This window comes from Achroia grisella, unplaced genomic scaffold (genome assembly GCF_030625045.1).
Source record: "Achroia grisella isolate CSIRO2021 unplaced genomic scaffold, CSIRO_AGI_Agris_v1 utg676, whole genome shotgun sequence".
Lineage (NCBI taxonomy): Eukaryota > Metazoa > Arthropoda > Insecta > Lepidoptera > Pyralidae > Achroia > Achroia grisella.
Genome location: NW_026712992.1, coordinates 1,732,261 through 1,751,507, shown reverse-complemented (window position 1 = coordinate 1,751,507; position 19,247 = coordinate 1,732,261). Strand labels below are relative to the sequence as shown.

Genomic DNA, 19,247 nt, shown 5'->3' with positions numbered 1-19,247 from the left:
ATCCATAATAAGTTATAAAAGATAAACTTTATTACTTACTTATTTTAAAAAATTTAACTCGTTATTGAGGCTCATATGTAATATTACAATATTTCAGGACAATTCACACAGCGCTATCTAGTCCCAAGCTAAATAGAGCTTGTGTTATGGGTATCTAATACCCTGATACCAATACATAGTTTTTTTGTAAGCACATAATATACCTACATATAAAACACTCAGACCGTTACAAACAATCATACTCATAAATCTTTTTTCCATGTGAGGAATGCTGTGCATGAATGGAATGGTGTGCTAAACCGAATATGAAATGAATAAATGATTTTGTCTTTAACTTTGAGTAAAGTCGAAATTGGCACCTTTGTTTTAATTCGAATTTATTCTATTACTTTATAATATTTGCCTAACGAACAGTATCGTACAAAAAAGGATGTATATCAATAGTTGATAGAATGTGTCAGGAACGAGAGTCTATGTCTTAAAAAACGTCAAACCATAAAATTAATATATTTAATGTTCATGCCTATAGTGTATTAGCCGATACTTCAGATAGTACGGCTAAGGCAATTTGCTCACTGGAGAAGTGATATAGGTTTTAGGGTACAGTGGGGCTGACATGTACTTTTAGTTTGTACAAGTTCCCTAAATTAAGTAAAAATAAAAAAAATGTCCTCTCTTAACTCACATGTCTAGAGTATGTTGCTAGGTTGCGACAAACATTTTAATATATATTTATTATACAATACATAATACATATCTACTCGAAAAATATAATTTTTGTTTCTTCAGTCGGGTAACGAATATTTAATGCTAAGAATATTATTCTTGACACGTACTGTGTTGACAATATAATATTTTTGAACAACTCTGCTTATGAAATATAAATATATAGCTTATTATTATTTTATAATTTCAAGGGGATATAATGTAATGTGGAATATATAATATATATTAAACAATGTTATTATAGAACTGAAAACCTCTAAAATTTTAATCTTATCAAATTCCCTAGATTGATTTCGTAACAATTGAGGCCATTCCTGTTTCCAAGTTAGGCATTTTGACTCCACGAAACTTTTCCTATTAAGAACATTTGAATGTTCGTAATATATTTGATTAAGATTTGAGAAATAGCTGCGTTTCGGAGTGATATATATATGTATAAAAAGTAGGTGAATTACATATAAGACAATTTAAAAATGAGATAGTTCATCATCATTGCCTTGCCTATATCCCTTTATTTGGGGTCGGCGCAGTACGCATTCTCTTCCACTACACTGACATGATGATGAACTATCTCCTTTTTAAATTGTCCTTAATATACCTATGTAATTTTTATTCATATCATTATCTTTTATTCATATCATCTTTCACACAATCCATCCATCTTTTCTTAGTAGGGCGTCCCCTCCCTTTACATCCATCCACATTCATATTTTTCTTTCATTTTCCATAAGACATGATTTTCGTTCCTACGCCATGCCCATACCAGCTCAATCTGTTACCTCGCAACTTTTTTATAACTGGCGCAACTTTCAAAAGTTATTGTTTTTAAAAATGTTTACTTGTTTTTTAATATTGAACAAAATATATTTTTCGTACTTCAAGACACAACGTTTAATATAAAAGCGCAAGTAGAGAAGCGAGCTAATTACCAATGTACCTACACTCTCTGTCTTTGACCGTCGATAGCTGGTATTAGGCGTGAGAGAAATATATATACATTTCTAGAATTAATTTTATAAATTTGAAGTGTTTCTTATAGTCTGAATAATATGGTAATATTTAGAAATAAATTGAACAGCTCAAACATTTCTCTAATTGATTGTTTGTTAACAGTCTTTCTTATAAATACGTAGTATATTACGTACTACTACTAATAATTATTCATTTAAGATTATAACAAAAATAATACATATATACATTGTGTCAATTATACTAATTAATTTTCTGTACCTGTTTTTGAGATAATTTTGTATTCAAGAACACTGTAGGTATAAATTCTTATCATTTAATTTTGATCTGATATTCAGTCTATATTTTCGAGGTTAATGTCCCAGAAGATCTTTTCTTTGTTTTATAGAATATTTACGCAGTATTGTAACCAAATTTACTAGGAAGTAAGAGACGCTTCATAAAATATGTAACCCATACGATATCTGGCTGCATTCAAGCAACAAATATTTTGTCTGTATTCTAATAGATTGTCTATTGGGAAATAATGGTTAAAGTGACATCGCAAGTTCACTGACATTTCCTTGTAAGAAATGAACATATATTTCTATGAAATCTTTTTCCTAGTGAGATATCGAGAACGAAATTTACTTATGAGTTCTCATGGCGTAACGGAGACGCCTGAAAAGAGAATTTTCCTCTTACATCTAATTTTTTTCTACAAATATTACCAGTGATATTTCTTTTATTACTATAGTCGGCACGTAGCTTTGTGCAAATGAGATTCGGGCTTCGATTGTTGTAGCTATCTCTACTCTGTTGAAATAATTCTTGTTTCTTGACTCGGCAGTTCATCTTTATCTATTTTCTGTGTGTTTGCATATTTATGACTTATTTGCGTTTCTATTTTTTCAATGGAATTACATTGTTACTGTGCTAATATTATTAAATTTTCATATAAAAGAGTACGATAATAAATCTGAACAATAAAACAATGAGTGGCGTATCATAAGTATCTTATATGGGCCTATGGGAATAAGACCTATACATGAATTAGGTCCTTTTTTACATCATCAAAATCCTTATGGAGATCCGACCTCAATCTTTATTTTAATTCAATACGTTGCTAGTTCTTGTTTGAAATTATTTCCATTTAAATAAAAATATGTTTTAGTTTCTACATGTTAAAAGGCGCAAGGTTGCACGTCTAAGTAGACAAGGTTCTGAAGATTGAGATATTTTGTACTGTTACAGATAAAGTATCTTTTGTACGGAAACTAAATGTATTATTACTAATGTACCTACTTAATATTATAAAAGCTATTTATTAAAATAATCACTTCCTTTAACACTAAATATAAAGCTGTTCATACAAAGTTATAGTACATTAAAACCCTTTATTTTAATATAAACATGTAATAACTCTGAAACAATGTTTAGTAGAAATTAATTAAGTCCTATACAGCCTATTTTAGGACTCAAAATTAATATGAGAAATAGATATGTACTACATGTTTTTGAAACCATACATGTGTATTAGACTTTAATCTGAAATGTACGCACCAAGATGGGTAAGGTTAAATTATATAGAGTAGATAATACTAGTAGATAATACTACTCAGGCTAATTAAATGAAACCACCATTAGCTCTTGATAAAGTCACTCAGTTTACCTTTTTAATTAGTTCTGATTAAGTCTGTTGTGAGAATTACCTTTAGATTTCTGTGATCTTTAGACTTCTCCTGGATATCTTTTTATTTATACAGAGCAGAATAATGGTATTTCATATATATTACCTGACTATATTACCTTTCATATATATTACTACCTGACTCTAAATACTAGAACTAGAGACTAAAAATTGATTCCGCAGTCAAGTCATGGTCTCGGTGGTCTAGCGGATTAGCAAAGCGCTTTACTTCCGATGGTTGTGGGTTCGATTCCCCAAGATCAAACATTTGTATGCGTGAGTGTGATTGTTTGTATTGGTTTGCTTTCTTTGTATATTATGAATGCATTTAAAGTTATTATACAGTTAGTAAACCAATATTTGTTGAAGTGTAGTCAATTCCTTTTTTATATACATGTCATTATTGGTAAAATTAAATGCATCAGTTTACTCGTAAGCACGGCGGTTCTATTTGGCGAAATATCAGGAACGCAATAACTATAAATCAAAACATGGTAGCATATCGTGATTTTCTTAATTTATTTATTTATATTTAGAAAACTAAGACTATTTACAAACACAATAATAAACATAATTAAAACACAGAAGCCACTTACAGGTTTTTAGAAGTAAGATAGAAAAGAAATTCACAGTACTAATACGAGAGGCGTGTATGTCTGTAAAATAATTAATTTTACGTATGTATAAAAATGACAATTTTTATCACCGTCTCTCACCGTTCAGTTTGGTTAGGTATTCCGTTCAGAAGAACTGTCAAGAAACTCGACTAATATAACGTTTTATATATAAAATTTTAAAAGGTTTTCACATAAGATTATCTATTGATCACAGTCAATTTATTTGGGTTCAAATATGAGAGTCTATAATGAATTATATCTAACAATTCAAGCGAAAATCGCACATAGTTTTAGAACAAGAGCAGAGGTTTTTGGTCAGAGTGGCCCTTGGGATATGACGAACTAAAACTGATTATCCAACGATTTTTCCCATTATGCTGCGACATTATATGCCTGTATTGGAAATTATTCCGAAATACGCCAATATACGACGAAAAAATTTGGAAAGACATTTTTAATTATTTAAATAACTATTGTATATACCAAATAAAATATTGTATAAAAGTTGGAACATAGTATTTGAAGCAACCTTTGTCATGAATAATAATTTGTGATTATTACTATAATTAAATATTGGATGACTATATTAAAAAAGTCAGAACTGTTCCTATCGAATTTGTTCATAAAGTAAGAAGTAAATGTGATATGAGTATTAGAGAACAATACATAGACATACACCAATACCAATATAAATAGATATGCTCAGGAATAAAAAGAATTGTATTGTGCGGGAATCAAATCCGCGACCATTGGAAGTAGATAAGGGAATACTGCTACATCACGGTCAAATAATAAAAGAACACAATTATTACAATAAAGAAATATATACATATACATACATTATTATGTATATATACAATATATAAAAATAATATTATAATACATAAATAAATTTAAATATTTCATATTTATTTAACGGATTCATAGTATTTGTTGGCATTTTCAGTTTAATTGCGCAATACATTTACATCTTTATTCACGAGATGATTCAATTTTCACCCTAGATTAATCAATTTAGTGTGATAATTACATTATCTCTAGGATTATCAGTGAAAATCTCATTTTCAGTGTAACGTGATTAATTATTGAATAATTAACTATTTAATGTCTACGATTGTTCGGTAATCCTTTATAAAGAAATTATTACGTTTATGTCTCAAAATCTCTTACAAAATCTTTTCATATAATAATATTGGGACGAGACATAAACTGTCAGTTTTTTTGTTCGTGTGGTAGTGTTTCAGTTAAAGTAACTGACGGCATTGTGATGAAATTTTCACAGAAAATGTTGTTGTGTATCCACTTAAAACAAAAAGCTTGGTTCTGTGGTTCCACGTGTAAGCTAAATAAGTTAACAAAATAGGTCTCTAAAACTTACAATAATTAATTTTGTGAAATATTTGAATACTATCTACATTATTCCTACCTATAGTAATTGATTTACCAATTATTGTTGTTTATTTGATTAATAAATCAAATAATAGAAGAGATATGAATTATTTATTGTTGTCATTTAATCAACATAGATATTTATAGTATATTTAAAGCTAATAAAAGTATAAATAAATAAACATACCTTCACGACTAAACTCTTTCTGAGTTTAGTCGTGATGTAGATATTGTTAACTGTCGGCGTCGATATAATCACATTCCGCCCGTATATATTATCTAATGTGCCAGGGGCTAGCTTACCGCTGTCTCTGGGATTAACTTGATTTGTTGTCAGTGTCGAGTATAAATGTAAATGTACATTTATCTTTTACACGTGTTGGTCAGATATGAACTCTGAACCTTGCCTAAGTCGCGGTAGTAAACTAGGAGACAACGTGCTCATTGAAATAAGTTCCACTCGGGTAAACTCAGAAAGATTCCTCCGGAAACCAAGAGATCCAACATGTATCATTAAGTTTTAGATATTTAGATGTGAATACCTATAACTTAATGAGTCATGTTGGCATCCTTATGAGAAATTTCGCAGGACAATTCGCTTCCAATTTGGATAAATTCTTAACCCTGAATTCATCATATGGAGTATTCTTATACATATCTCTTATCGTTTAGGCGTAATTTATTAAAAAATATTAACATGAGTATAAATAAAGAATTTTGTAATTTTAAAATGAGCACTGGCCACTCTCGCAAAATAATAATTCTAATAAAATTCAGTAATGGCATGTTATGTTAGACGGAGACTTATGCTTTGATATCATTTGACTTTGATATTATGCCCTGTTTTTACTGCCGTAGGTATATCATATTCCAATTGAATCATAATTTTATAAGAAGTTTGGTGGTTTAAATAGTTTATCGTCGATATGCTGGTTATTTGGAAAAAAACAATTTATAACTGAATAAATATTGTAATGGTAACAGTAGAGACAGTAAGATGACATTTAAAGAATTTTGTTTTATATTGTTGATTACAGAATAGAAAAAAATAAACTTTAAATATATTTATATTAAAAGAGTTTTTATTAACATTTCAGACATACCTATCGTTAATATATAAAACCTGCAGCAGCCAGAACAGATGCTAAAGTAGCATTTGTTCTGTGTTCACATTTTTTTGGTAAAACATTTACTTCAAAATTATTAAAAACAAAGTATAATGAGGTAGATATAAATATATCTAAAGGTGATTGAACTCCATATGTGTAAGTACTGACATTTTGTTTATATTGCGACAACAGAAATGTTGGCACGTAGGTAAAAACGTAAATCTGTTCAGTGCTATTTGGTCAACACACACACCTTTACTTTCATTGTGTAACTATATCTATTATTTACCACCCTTCTGCTGTAAGATATATTTTCCACGACATTTTTGTATTTGGACAGTAAAATAAATAACGGTACCTAAAATCTTTTAACACTATTCCGTACATTTTAAAGTAGTTTTTAACCTTGCAATTATCCTAAAACAGCCCTTCTCTGAGGCCATGAGCTTGGTGCATGATATGGTTAAAAGTAGGTTTTAATATCTCTTTTTTTCATAATATTGAGTATCATTTTCACTAAATATATATCGTTTTTATTATAGGTTAAGACACGATAAATCTGACGTAAAAATGGACTAGAGTTCCTAAATTAATAAAGAAAAAAACGAGTGAAATTATTTGTTTTGGAATACTTGTATTGTCTTCTACCTATATATAATATAATAAGAATGTATCATATCGCTTCTGTACCTGAAATATATATGAGAAAAACTATTACTGGGGACCATTATCAACGTAATAGAACCCAAAGCAGTTGTTATTACTATTCTTTGTGCGCGCCATTTATTTCAATCTGTTTACAAAGAAAAAAGTGATATGAATAAACTTTTTTATATACTATTTTTTTTTCTCGCAGGTACGTTTCAATAACTGCTCGCGTAGATATCCGGTGCGGTTCGAAGAGACCTCAATATCAATAGTACGACCGAGTGCGAATTCGGACCCAATACAGTTTTTAAGTGAGCGTTCGGTAGAGGAACGTATAGTGAGACCATCACTTAGTTGTGAAGTGTTTGTTTTACACACCCCAGGACGGAGCTACATCCCGTAAGTGATATAACAGGAACATTTACACAAATAGTGAATGTATTTGTATAGGAAAATATGTCAGGCTGGTTACATAAGTGGAGCTGGTTACGAGGCAGATTTTGTGTGAAGTGTCTGTCTCACCTATTTCTGCCTCCAAGCAGTTTCATTTACATAGGTCCAGCATATAGCAGTGAAATTCAGTATGGAGGTATATATAGTCCTCAGGAATAGATACGCATGAGGGATACCTCCACAGGGATACCACTGGCGCCAAATGATCTATGGTAACGGTTAATACTTTTATCACGTGTACCGTCAGCTTGTTTGGTGTTCCAATAACATAAAAAAGAAAAATATTTCACTATGGTTGCATAATATACGTGTAAATAAAATGAATTTGTCGTAGTACCTTTTTTAAAGAATATCGAATTTAAATTTATATTATATATTTTATTTTGACTTAATATATAAATTTTACAAAATTATTTATTGGTGAAAGAATATTAAATTTATATATGTATAAATCAGAGGGTATATTGACAAAGTTTTTTTGATGTCGGCTTGAAGTCACGATCTTTCTAAGTCAGGGTTGTATACCACGATGCTTTCAATTATATATTTAAGTATGTTTTAATATATATACACTAGGATATATAAAAGTCATTTCAAAAATGACTTTAATGATATTCGTCAAATTTTATATTTGTATCAAATATGAATTTGTAAAATAATTATTTAAATGTACGAAATTATATGTAAGTAAATATATGGAATGACCTCATGTATCTTGTTTTAAATTTTATACTTCTTGTTATAGGTATATATATAATGTTATTATTTTATATAGTTTTAGTGTCAATGTTTTTTTGCTATGGTTATTCAGATGTTCTGGTAGAGTTATTAAAATTGGGGGATTTACCTCTGGGATCTTTCACGCTACTTCTAAGTATACAAAAGAGCAATTCATCAATCAATCATCATCATTCAATCACTTAAAATTTAATAAATATTTTTATTAATTAAGCATATTACTTTTTATTGTCAAACAAGTACCTGTTTAAAATATGTTCTTTTTATATATCACTTGTATATATAGCTGTTTTAACAGCAATGAAAAGATTGTAAATATGTAATTAATGTCAACATTTCGTATTTGATATCAATGTGTCCATTTGAAGCAGTACAACTGATATTGTGTGCTGTAAGATATTGTAAAAAAATGTTGCATTACAGATCTGTGTAGAAGTCGTTCTTCTAACATCCATCTTTCTTAGAGGTATTGTCACGGCAAAAAATTATAATTATACTTAATGTATTGCTAAAATTGGTAAAGTAGACAGGTCGTTTACAATCGTATAATTTGTTTTTTACTACTAATATAGAATATTTGTAATATATCACAAACCTTCCGGAAAGAAGTACTTGAAATGTCAGTGAAATCCATATCAAAATATGTTGTGTGGTTCAAAACAAGTAAGAGGAGAAACAGAATGTTCTTCTGTTTCTCCTCTTACTTGTTTTGAAGGGCTTGAACAAGGGCTGTTTGGCTACTGTTTATACATTCTTTAAATAAAGACACTGATTTATGAACTCATATGTTAATTATAAATGAATTAAACAATAGTATAATACACATATAATCGAATCTTAATAAGAATTATATTTTTTCTTCGGTTGTATACAAAAAGTCATTAAAATTGTGCTTAATATTTATAAGATTACCTAATGTAATTTTGTATAAGTTAATACATTAATGCAATTAATGTATTTAATGTATTCCTAAATAAATAAAAGTGATGTTTATTTTTATATCTTCGAAAATGTAAGTTTTTCTTTTCGAATTGCAGAATAAACAACTAATTATCAAATACATTTAGAGCGTTTTATTTTAACAGAGATACTTGTTATAATGTTTTAACGATGTTAAATTTGTTTTGCAGAGTAACTGTAAAGTAGATCCTAAAGTAAGGATCCATAGAATATAATAGCGTAATTCATTGCTTTTGAAACGAAATATGATTGAATTATAAAATGGGTAATTCCTTCCGTCTGACGAGGGAGAATACAATCACTACGTTTTTTCATCTCTAAAATATCGTAAGCTTAGCTGTCGATTTTATTATATTCACTTCAAGTTTAATAATCATAGGTTAAATAATAAGAATGGAATACAGTAGAAATATTAGCGATAAGAAGATAAGTAAATCTTGATAAGAAATTAATGACTTTACCTCTCTATCTGTGTCTATCAGAGATAAATACACTTTGTATAAAGTTGTTTTCATGTGTTTATGTATCACCATGTTCTACATACTAGTAATAAAGCACAAATAAAACCTAGTGTGATAGTAGTAGAAATAATACTTTTTACATGGCCTTGGTGGTCCAGCGATTTAACACTCCGCCCTACTTTCGGTGGTTGCGGGTTTAATTCATAGCAAGGTACAAACATTTGTATTTATGAGTATGAGTATTTATATCGGTCTGGGTGTTTTCTATTTATTATATAGTATCTATGTATTTATAACAGTTGTATAGTACTCATAACACAAGCTCTGTTTAGCTTGGGACTATATGACGCTGTGTGAATTGTCCTGAGGTATTATTATTATTTTATTCTTCATTTATGAGAAGAATCCCATATCCAGCAGATACGCGAAGAAACAAACAAACCCACTTGTTGTTTTTAACACGTAAGTAAAGCATGTTGTTCTTTATGTCATTGAACCTTTTACCCAATGCAGTAGATCCTGTCTCCATGGGCAAGGAAAATGGAAAAATGAGTATACATTTCACTTATCATTTTTATATTTCCGGTTTTGAGGATTATTCTTCCTGATTTTATCATTATATAGGAATACATACATACCTACATATATAGTGAAGTATTAATAATTCACATGTTTATACTATGTAATATTACCTTATCTGTGGTATTACCAATCTTAAATATGTTTATTTATGTTTCAGTGAGTCTGTCTATCTGTTTACCTGTTTGTTACCGCTTCATGACTAATTGGCTGACCAGATTTTAACGAAATTTCATATAGCTATATAGTATCACTAGGATGAACATAGTACCTTAACTATGTCCACTCTGCTCTTGTTGTACATGAATAACAATAGTATAACAGATGAAGTCATTGGTATTATACACATCATTATTATTACTTAGTATAAAATAAAATCGCTGTCGCTGTCTGTCCCTATATATGCTTAAATCTTTAAGACTATGCAACGGATTTTGAAGCGGTTTTTTAATAGATAGAGGAAGGTAATATATGATACATACCCGTGCGAAGCCGGGGCAAGTAGTTAGTAATTAATAAAGTAAAAAAAGTGCAACTATAAAAAGCTAAATAATATGATTATGATATATGATCCGTTGGTGTTGGTTTTCAAAGCATTCAATCTGATAATTAATATTTAGTTTTGCTGTATATAAAAACAAATCGGGCCTAGGAGAATGTATTGGGCATTGTGGATTACTCGAAGTCATTTAAAATAATAATTGACATGTTTATTAGTACTGCCAAGTTAAAAAAGTTAATAATAAAGTTCAAAGATCGCAAAATCTGGGGCGCAAAGTGTTGCCATATTAAAAAATATAAAATTATACACATTTCTAATTTATAAGCCTGATATACACACGCACGAACTATATATTAACACACTCAATAATATACTAGTTTAACTCCAAAATGCAAGAATTTGCGAAAACGACTTTTGTACTATTAAATTTAAAGTCTAGTTTCCAAAGTTTTACATTTAATATAGTTTGGTATTAAACGTGCTGTATTTCAGATGTGTTAATTTCGACATAATAATTAGTATCTAATATACAAAACTAGAACTTCTCAATAGCCATTCATCAGTGACGAAAGATCACTGTAAATGTAATTGCGATCGGGGGTCACTGAAGTTGAGATAATGTCTAATTATTAACTGAAGGGATCAACGAACTTCCTTTACTTAACTAGATTGACAAATTTCTACTGCTATACAGAGTGTTGCACATTTTTGTATAACATTATCTTTAATTTCATTTATTTACTCATAACTATTTAAATGAAATTAAAGATGATGTTTACTCATAATTATTTACATTGTGTTGAATCATTGAATTGTATTATCTAGTTAAATGTTCAACATAAATACATACAAATTAAAGGAAAATGTCAATTTGATAATAATTTCAATATTGCATTAATTTTATAAATCATTTACTGTATAATAACACTTCTTTAATAAGAAATCCTTTAATTTGTGTTTAAATTCATCCTTATATAATAAACTTTTTAAATTAGTATACAATTATACAATTGTATGGATTGGTAATACACCACCTCCATTGTTGGTGACAACTGACTCACAAATGATATATGCAGATGATAAACTGCTACAACAGACAGTTTTATCAAATGAGAATATCTATTATAGTCAATTTTAAAGCGACGGTTATACAGCTTTTTACAAGTTCACATAAAGATTACAAACAAATGTAGAAGAGTTAGATTTTCTAGTCGTCTGCGTCTCACCTCAGTCTCATTAATATTAAGAGAGCATATTACTGTTAAGTTCTGTTAGAAAGAGTTCTATATTCCTTTAGAAATCAGCTATAATAAAATCGTAAGGCTATGTATATATTTTATAATAATTAGAAATATTAATAAGATTATATTAACAAAAAACTTAAGAAACATTAATTTATGTTTTATCAAAATCAAAAGTAGCCGCAACCCGATTACGGCCGGATTGAAACGCAGTCGTATAACTTTAAGTAAACCCACGTGAAGCAATTAATCTATCCTAATAAATAAGTAACTTTATGCATTTGTCCATTTGTTACTTAAACGGATGAACGAATCCTAATGGAATTTGGTATAATGGTAGATCACTGTGATCTACCTTTATTTACCTATACCTTTATCTAGAAAAAAGCAGTCGAGATGACGGAAAATAGCTTGTATCAATATAAAATGGAGATAATTATAATACCTTTAATTTAACCCCTGTTTACTAACAGTTTTGAAGTGACGGGCTGTTAAACACTATAATTACATTTTCAATGTGGAAAGTTTTGAGACGGGAACAATTCATATAGTAATAGCATTCTATAGAAACTAAATTCTAAATCTGAATAGATTTAGAATGATTTGATTCTTTTATAACCGAATAATCTATAGTTATCTACAATTAAAATAACTATTACCCGCGACTTTGTTTCCTAATCTTGAGATAAATAATCACCTGGGTATTTTCTTTGTACTCGTACATTATTTAGGAGCAGGACATCGTCGATTATATACGAACCAAGAATAAACTGATAGCGTTTGTGGCCTCAATCCCACTGCTGCCCACCTTCATGAAGAAGGACTATTGGCCGAAGGGTGTTTTTATTTATCGGTGCTACCGTGGCTGATTACAGTCGACAGTACCGTGACCACACAGATAATATCAATATATATTTATTTATATATATACTCATTATTGTACCAGATAAATCAAGAGTGTACAATAAATATATAAATATATACATACATAACAATATGCAATAAATAAATACACAACACAAAATAATACAAGCAGCAAGTAATAGTGACTCACGCATAAGATACTAGTAATATAACTATGATGACGAAGGAAAAGAAACATTATAAGGAAAGATAATGTGATTTGACCGAGTTCTTAAAATCGTGAGCTACGTATGGAGGAAGTTAATGAGTTCCATAATCGAACGGATCCTCACCAAGAAATAAGAATGTGTGAGAAGGGATTTTAAGACTTTCTTTTGTGCCTCACCAAGAAATAAGAATCTTTCTTTGAGGTAGTTAAGACTAGCAGAATTAAAAAGAGTGGAGTAAAGAAGAGAAATAATATAACAATATACAAGTTTTATTATATTAATTATATCAGGCTACTAGGCCCATAGTATATATAATATGGGCCTAGTAGCCTGAAATAAATAAATTGATGAAAAATAAAATTAAGTACGTATTTACAAAAAATATAGTACCCATAACAGTAGATCTTCGTCCTTAAAATTCGGTTTATTTTAAATAAAATTTTATTAAAGCCCCGTTCAAAAAGTATCATATAGGCATTGACAATATAATCTATTTACGGATAATCATGGACATCACCAGAAATGAATAAATTTCTAAGCCACATTTAAAAGAGGCTTCTTTTGAATGTATTACATAATTATCTTGAGAGATGAAAGTCTGATATATAATTATATGTTTAGGTGCGGATATTAAGATCCGTAATTTGCGTCGAAATGACTCTTGGGTGAGAATCCGATATATTGATCATGTACTCGTATATTATATACTCAGCTATTGGAGCGGATATTGATATTGATCAAAGAAATGTATTCAATTGAATATTTCACAAAGTCTAGACAGACAAAATGCCTTTGAACTGCACGAAATCTGCCCGAGGCTCGGATTCTAGATACTAAATATTAATTATTTTATTGGTAATACGATATTTTATATTTCTAAAAGGGGTTACCTGTGTGTATGCAATATTTTAATTTTGAATCAAATTGCATTATTTGAAATCAAAATTTATTTAAATATATATATTTATATAATAAAGGATAACTCAATTTGAGCTCGATCTAGTCGCAAACGAAATCGAGTTTTTAAAGAGTAATATGGCTAATAGTCGCAACTACAATTCATAGAAATATATATTTTTAAATATGTCCATAATAGAAAAGCTGCCTGATACTCATTATGCTTGTAGAATGCGTAAAATCGAACCCGCGTTCTTGGAAAGTGAGGTGGTGCGTCGTCACATATTCAATCTGAGATTGTCATGTGATTTGTCATTACAATGCATTTTTAGAATATATACTATAGATATTACTTATTACGAGACCGGCAATCACCTGAAATTCCCCTGATGAATATTATTAATAATACTAGGCGGCAGTAATCACTACTATCAAGTGTACCATAAGCTTAATCCACACCATAAGCTTAACCTATGCAATAAAAAAACGTAACACTTAGGTAGACTGAGACTCTTGCGTTCATAATATTAGTATGAAGGGGGAAAAGAGGATTGTTAGTGATGAGGATTGGTGACCCTTTTCCCAAAGTGCCATTTCAGTTTGACTATGGCAGGAATTTATTACGATAAGCTAACTGACCTGACCTTATTCCCTATCTTATCATCCTCCACTGCCTCTGTCTGCGCCTAAGTAAACCATTAACGCAAGCGAATGCAACGTTCCCTTATTGTCCATAAAAAAAATAGTTAGGATGGAAAATTTACCCATTTTCTTTTTCCAACAGGTGGGTCAGCATGTTAATAACTACAATACCATAAAATTGAGGTTACCTATAAATAAAAATAACCCGTAAAATCAACATTAACAAATAATAAGAGTGGTATTACTGCCAAGTGGGAAAATATTCTGTTCACAGAAGCGGAAAAATATTTATTTGACACTAAGAATAAGGTGTTACTTTTACTACAGTTGCTACGTAGTATAAGCTATGCGTAGTACTTACATAAATTCGATGCATTATATAATATATAACTTTATATAAATACAACTGTAAGCTGGAGGTTCGAGGAAAAATATATATTTAGCTTCTTGAGTTTTATATTTGACTAAAACTTACGTTGTTAAAAAGTATGTAGGTATACAGAGTTGTCTATATGTAAAGTAAGAGTTTGTAGTTAAAAAAAATTTATCATCGTTGTTGGTTATTATAGCTAAAATATATTTTTTATTTATAAGTTAATTTTGTATTAATTATATACCATTAAATAATAGACCTAATTTAATACCGTATTCGATTTAAAATTAGGGTAGCACAATTTTTGCTTTCTAATCGTGAAAAGCACTTATTGCATCGGGGATTAAATAAAATAAACTTAAATGGTAATTAAATAATTGATAGTCTGTGAAAATTATACATTTTGCTTTCTCAGCATACTATATATATATATATATGTACAGGAACAGACTATATATTTTATAAAGCAATGTCGTATATTGTTGTTGAAAATTTGACAAAGCAGCCGTTCAGCCGCAAGCACCGACGGATAGTTTAAATGATATTAATCAAAATTCCTACAAGAAAACACGACATTATCTATTTGAACTTTAGCATTAAGTACTTCCTAAATACAGGATACATCAGCCTACATATCATTCATTATTTACTTTATGTTTGAAGCGAGAAGTTTGTCTGACCTTGTATCTAGGTAGTTGAGAACTCTCATGAATACTAACCAACGTTGTTGAATTATATACGAATCTCAATGTTAATTAGTTACATATTCTACACACCAATACTACATTATGTGAGGTAATTTCGTCTAAATTAGGTTTTACCAAATATTATTGCGCCTAAGATAAATAAAAATCCATAGTTGTATACATAATATCAATGTATACACAAGTATAAACAAACTTTTCAGATGTCATAAAAAACAATAAAATTAATGTACATCAAAGTTAAGTAAACATTGAGCAATTGTATTAACTATTGTGGAAGGAAATAATATTTGTAATACAGGGATTCTAGCACAGATGTTACGGCATATAAATTAACGATATTGTATAAAAATTAATAAATACTATTATTATTATTATTCACCCTTTGATTTACAATAACGTCGGTGCATGTTGCTTGGTATTCAGAAACGTGAATATTGCCCACACTATACACACAATAAAGTACTAAATAATATGATATAAAAACTATTTTAAAGATGTGGTTTTAAATAGTTTATAAAAGGCGTAATTAGAAGGTTGTGACACATATATATATAAAATAGGTTTGATTATTATTGATTCTGTTTGCATACCATTATCTCGTAAGATATCTTCTGATTGACATGCTATTGATGGTATTCAATATATTGCTCTAAGTACCTATCGAATTTTGTTTCCAATACATAATACCCCTATATCTTATTGTAATTATACAGACGTATTTTGTGTTAATAATTTTCTAATGGGATTGGTAATTTTGTATGTAGATTAATATATTTATGTCATTTTTTGTTTTCAGTACATATAGTGTACACGTGTACAAGTGTAGTATATACACCACACATTTAAATATATGTTGCTAAAAATAAGAAATAACTATGTTGATGAAGACAATTTGTATGTGTATCTATTAAGTCCCTATTATTGCTGACGGTAATCCTTTTCAAGGTAACCTCTGTATAACGAAGAGCTCTACTAAACAGGTAGGTAGTATACAGGGAAATAATGGAAAATATCAATGTGAAATATATATTATTAATATATTATTTTCAATACTTACTTAGGGAGTTTGGGGATACCAGAATAATTGAGTCTTTTTGAGACTATCTGTAATAGTGACGTAACTCTGTCTGTCTAGCTATCACGTCAAAACTACTGAACCGATTTAAATGAAGTAGATTAAAGATTTAATTCTTTAATCTAATATTTAATTTATTCAAACCAATAACAAAGTTATAACAATAACATGTTAAACGTAAACAACTACATTAGTTTACAAAAACTGTGTTGCAGTTATTTGCGCCCATCTCCAGGTACAAAGATAGTGGAGACTCCGAGAATGAACACAGGCTTCTTTTTAATCTGAAAAAAGGGTTGAAAGGGGAGTGAAAGGTTGTTCTATATAACAAAGGTATCGTCAGTTTAAAAGCTATAAACTTATTTTTTAGGCTGTAGATTGACTTTTGTGGAATTATGTTTGAAAATTCGACATTTTTGAAGATAGGACGATTAAAATTTTTTATTTTGCCTTATTGGGTTATTTTACTAAATATGTTTTCGTTATTTGATCAAGGACGCGGACAAAGTCGTGGGATAGGTAGTTAGAATATGTCGTTCTTCGAAATGTAGTTGGATATTGCTTTTACGTATGAAGTTCCGGCTTTGATGTCACGTCTGATACGATGTGGCATGAAAGCCATTTCATAATTACAATCGTCAAAGGCATGAACGATACGATTTAGAAATCTAGGCAATTTTAATTAATAATAATAATGATAATATCTCAGGACAATTCACACAGCGCCATCTAGTCCCGAGCTAAGCAGAGCTTGTGTTATGGGTACTAGACAACTGATATAAATAACTGGATACATTTTTTTTATAAATAAATACATATTATACATAGAAAACACCCAGACCGATACCAACAATCATACTCATGAATACAAATGTTTGTACCGTGCGAGGAATCGAACCCACGACCATCGGATAGTAAAGCGGTGTGCTAAACCACTAGACCACCGAGGCTGTTAAATTGACAGAATGTTACGGATTTTAGACGTCGTTTCTAATCGTTTTAACATTTGCAACGCCACTTCTGAGTTTCTTGAGTGGTCGCCCAACATTATGTTTACTTGTATGATCACTATAATAATAACTGTTATTTGATATAGGTTAATTAATTGTCTATAAAAATTGATTAACATTAACTAAATTCCAATATCATTGTTTAATAAAAATAATAGATAATAGTAATTGTTCTTTACCTACTACCTACATATGAACATGAGGCCTACTACGAAATTTTATATCCAAATATTTGAATCCATACTTTATATACTTTATTTATATTTTGTGTTCGGAGTACAACACATTATTAGGATAAACGCAATAAGAAGTCTATACTTACTAAATATAATAAAGTTAGGCAAATTTCGATCGGAATTTCCAATTTGGTGCAATATAGTAGACCCTCAAAATAAGCAAGTGGCGATCCTTGCATACTCTAAAGGAAATAACGCATAAGTCAATTATTATAAACTCCCGCTTCTAATACAATTAACCTTGTTATATCCATAATGAAATAGTAAGGGAATGAAGTTCCACCTCCACGGAGATGATTGGATATTGTTATGTAATTATTTAGATTTCAATTGAGAAAGTTGGTCATGTTTAGAGGTCTTACAAGTTTTCAATTCAATGGAATTTTCTTGACATTAATAACAAATACATGTCTGGTAAAACCATTTCAATAATAATGTTTATAGTAAGTAATATATTATTGCATAAGTGATGAAAATCTTGCAAGCAGCGCAGGAGCGGAATACTCCACTGCTGAACGAAGGCCTTCCTCAAAAATATTCACGACGATCGGCGTCGATTTTTGTGGAAGGCATTTGTTCAGCAGTGGAGGTCCTCCGGGCTGAAATGACGATGATGATGATGGTGATGAAAATATTTAACACAAAAATACTATTATTACATAAAATAAGCAATAAGAAATTTAAAATGGTATAAAATAAAGTATTATTTAATTAACTCTACTTATGTGAAGTTATATTACATAAGGTCTATTTATATTATTCTCGTTATCCAAGCGCAGCAATTGCAATTAATATAGGGAGCCTTGCAATGGTACTGCATGAGAAGTCAACCTTGGTATTGCAGTATTTAATATATATGTACATTTTGTCATACCACATGTTGCCTGCCACAATAATACATGTTGCCAATTGTACATTAATGCTTAATGCCATATGGCATTCTCTACCAGGTAACAATTGGGTAGAAACAGAAAGCAGTTGAAGGGCAGTTGTAGGAAAAGGCATAATTAGATATATTTACATTATTTTATATCACAAGATAAAACGAGATTATGGCACACCTGATGGTGAACGAGCACCAGCAACATCAGTGGAAGGTTAGTTACCGGTGCTGGGTTCTTCCAGGTGGATATGTTTCCATAATGTGGTTATGGATGTCAAACAGTTTCTGAT

General features: G+C 29.8%; 1 protein-coding gene across 1 annotated transcript in view; it reads left to right on the top strand.

Annotated features, from left to right (window-relative positions):
- The window catches only part of LOC131850023 (adipokinetic hormone/corazonin-related peptide receptor variant I-like), a 78,068-nt gene extending 69,762 nt beyond the window's left edge, over positions 1 to 8,306 (top strand). Inside the window, exon 8 of the mRNA XM_059200169.1 lies at positions 7,336 to 8,306. Within this exon, the coding sequence (XP_059056152.1) occupies positions 7,336 to 7,530 (195 nt within the window). The 3' untranslated portion in view covers positions 7,531 to 8,306. The remainder of the gene's footprint in view (positions 1 to 7,335) is intronic.
- Positions 8,307 to 19,247: the final 10,941 nt, after the last annotated feature.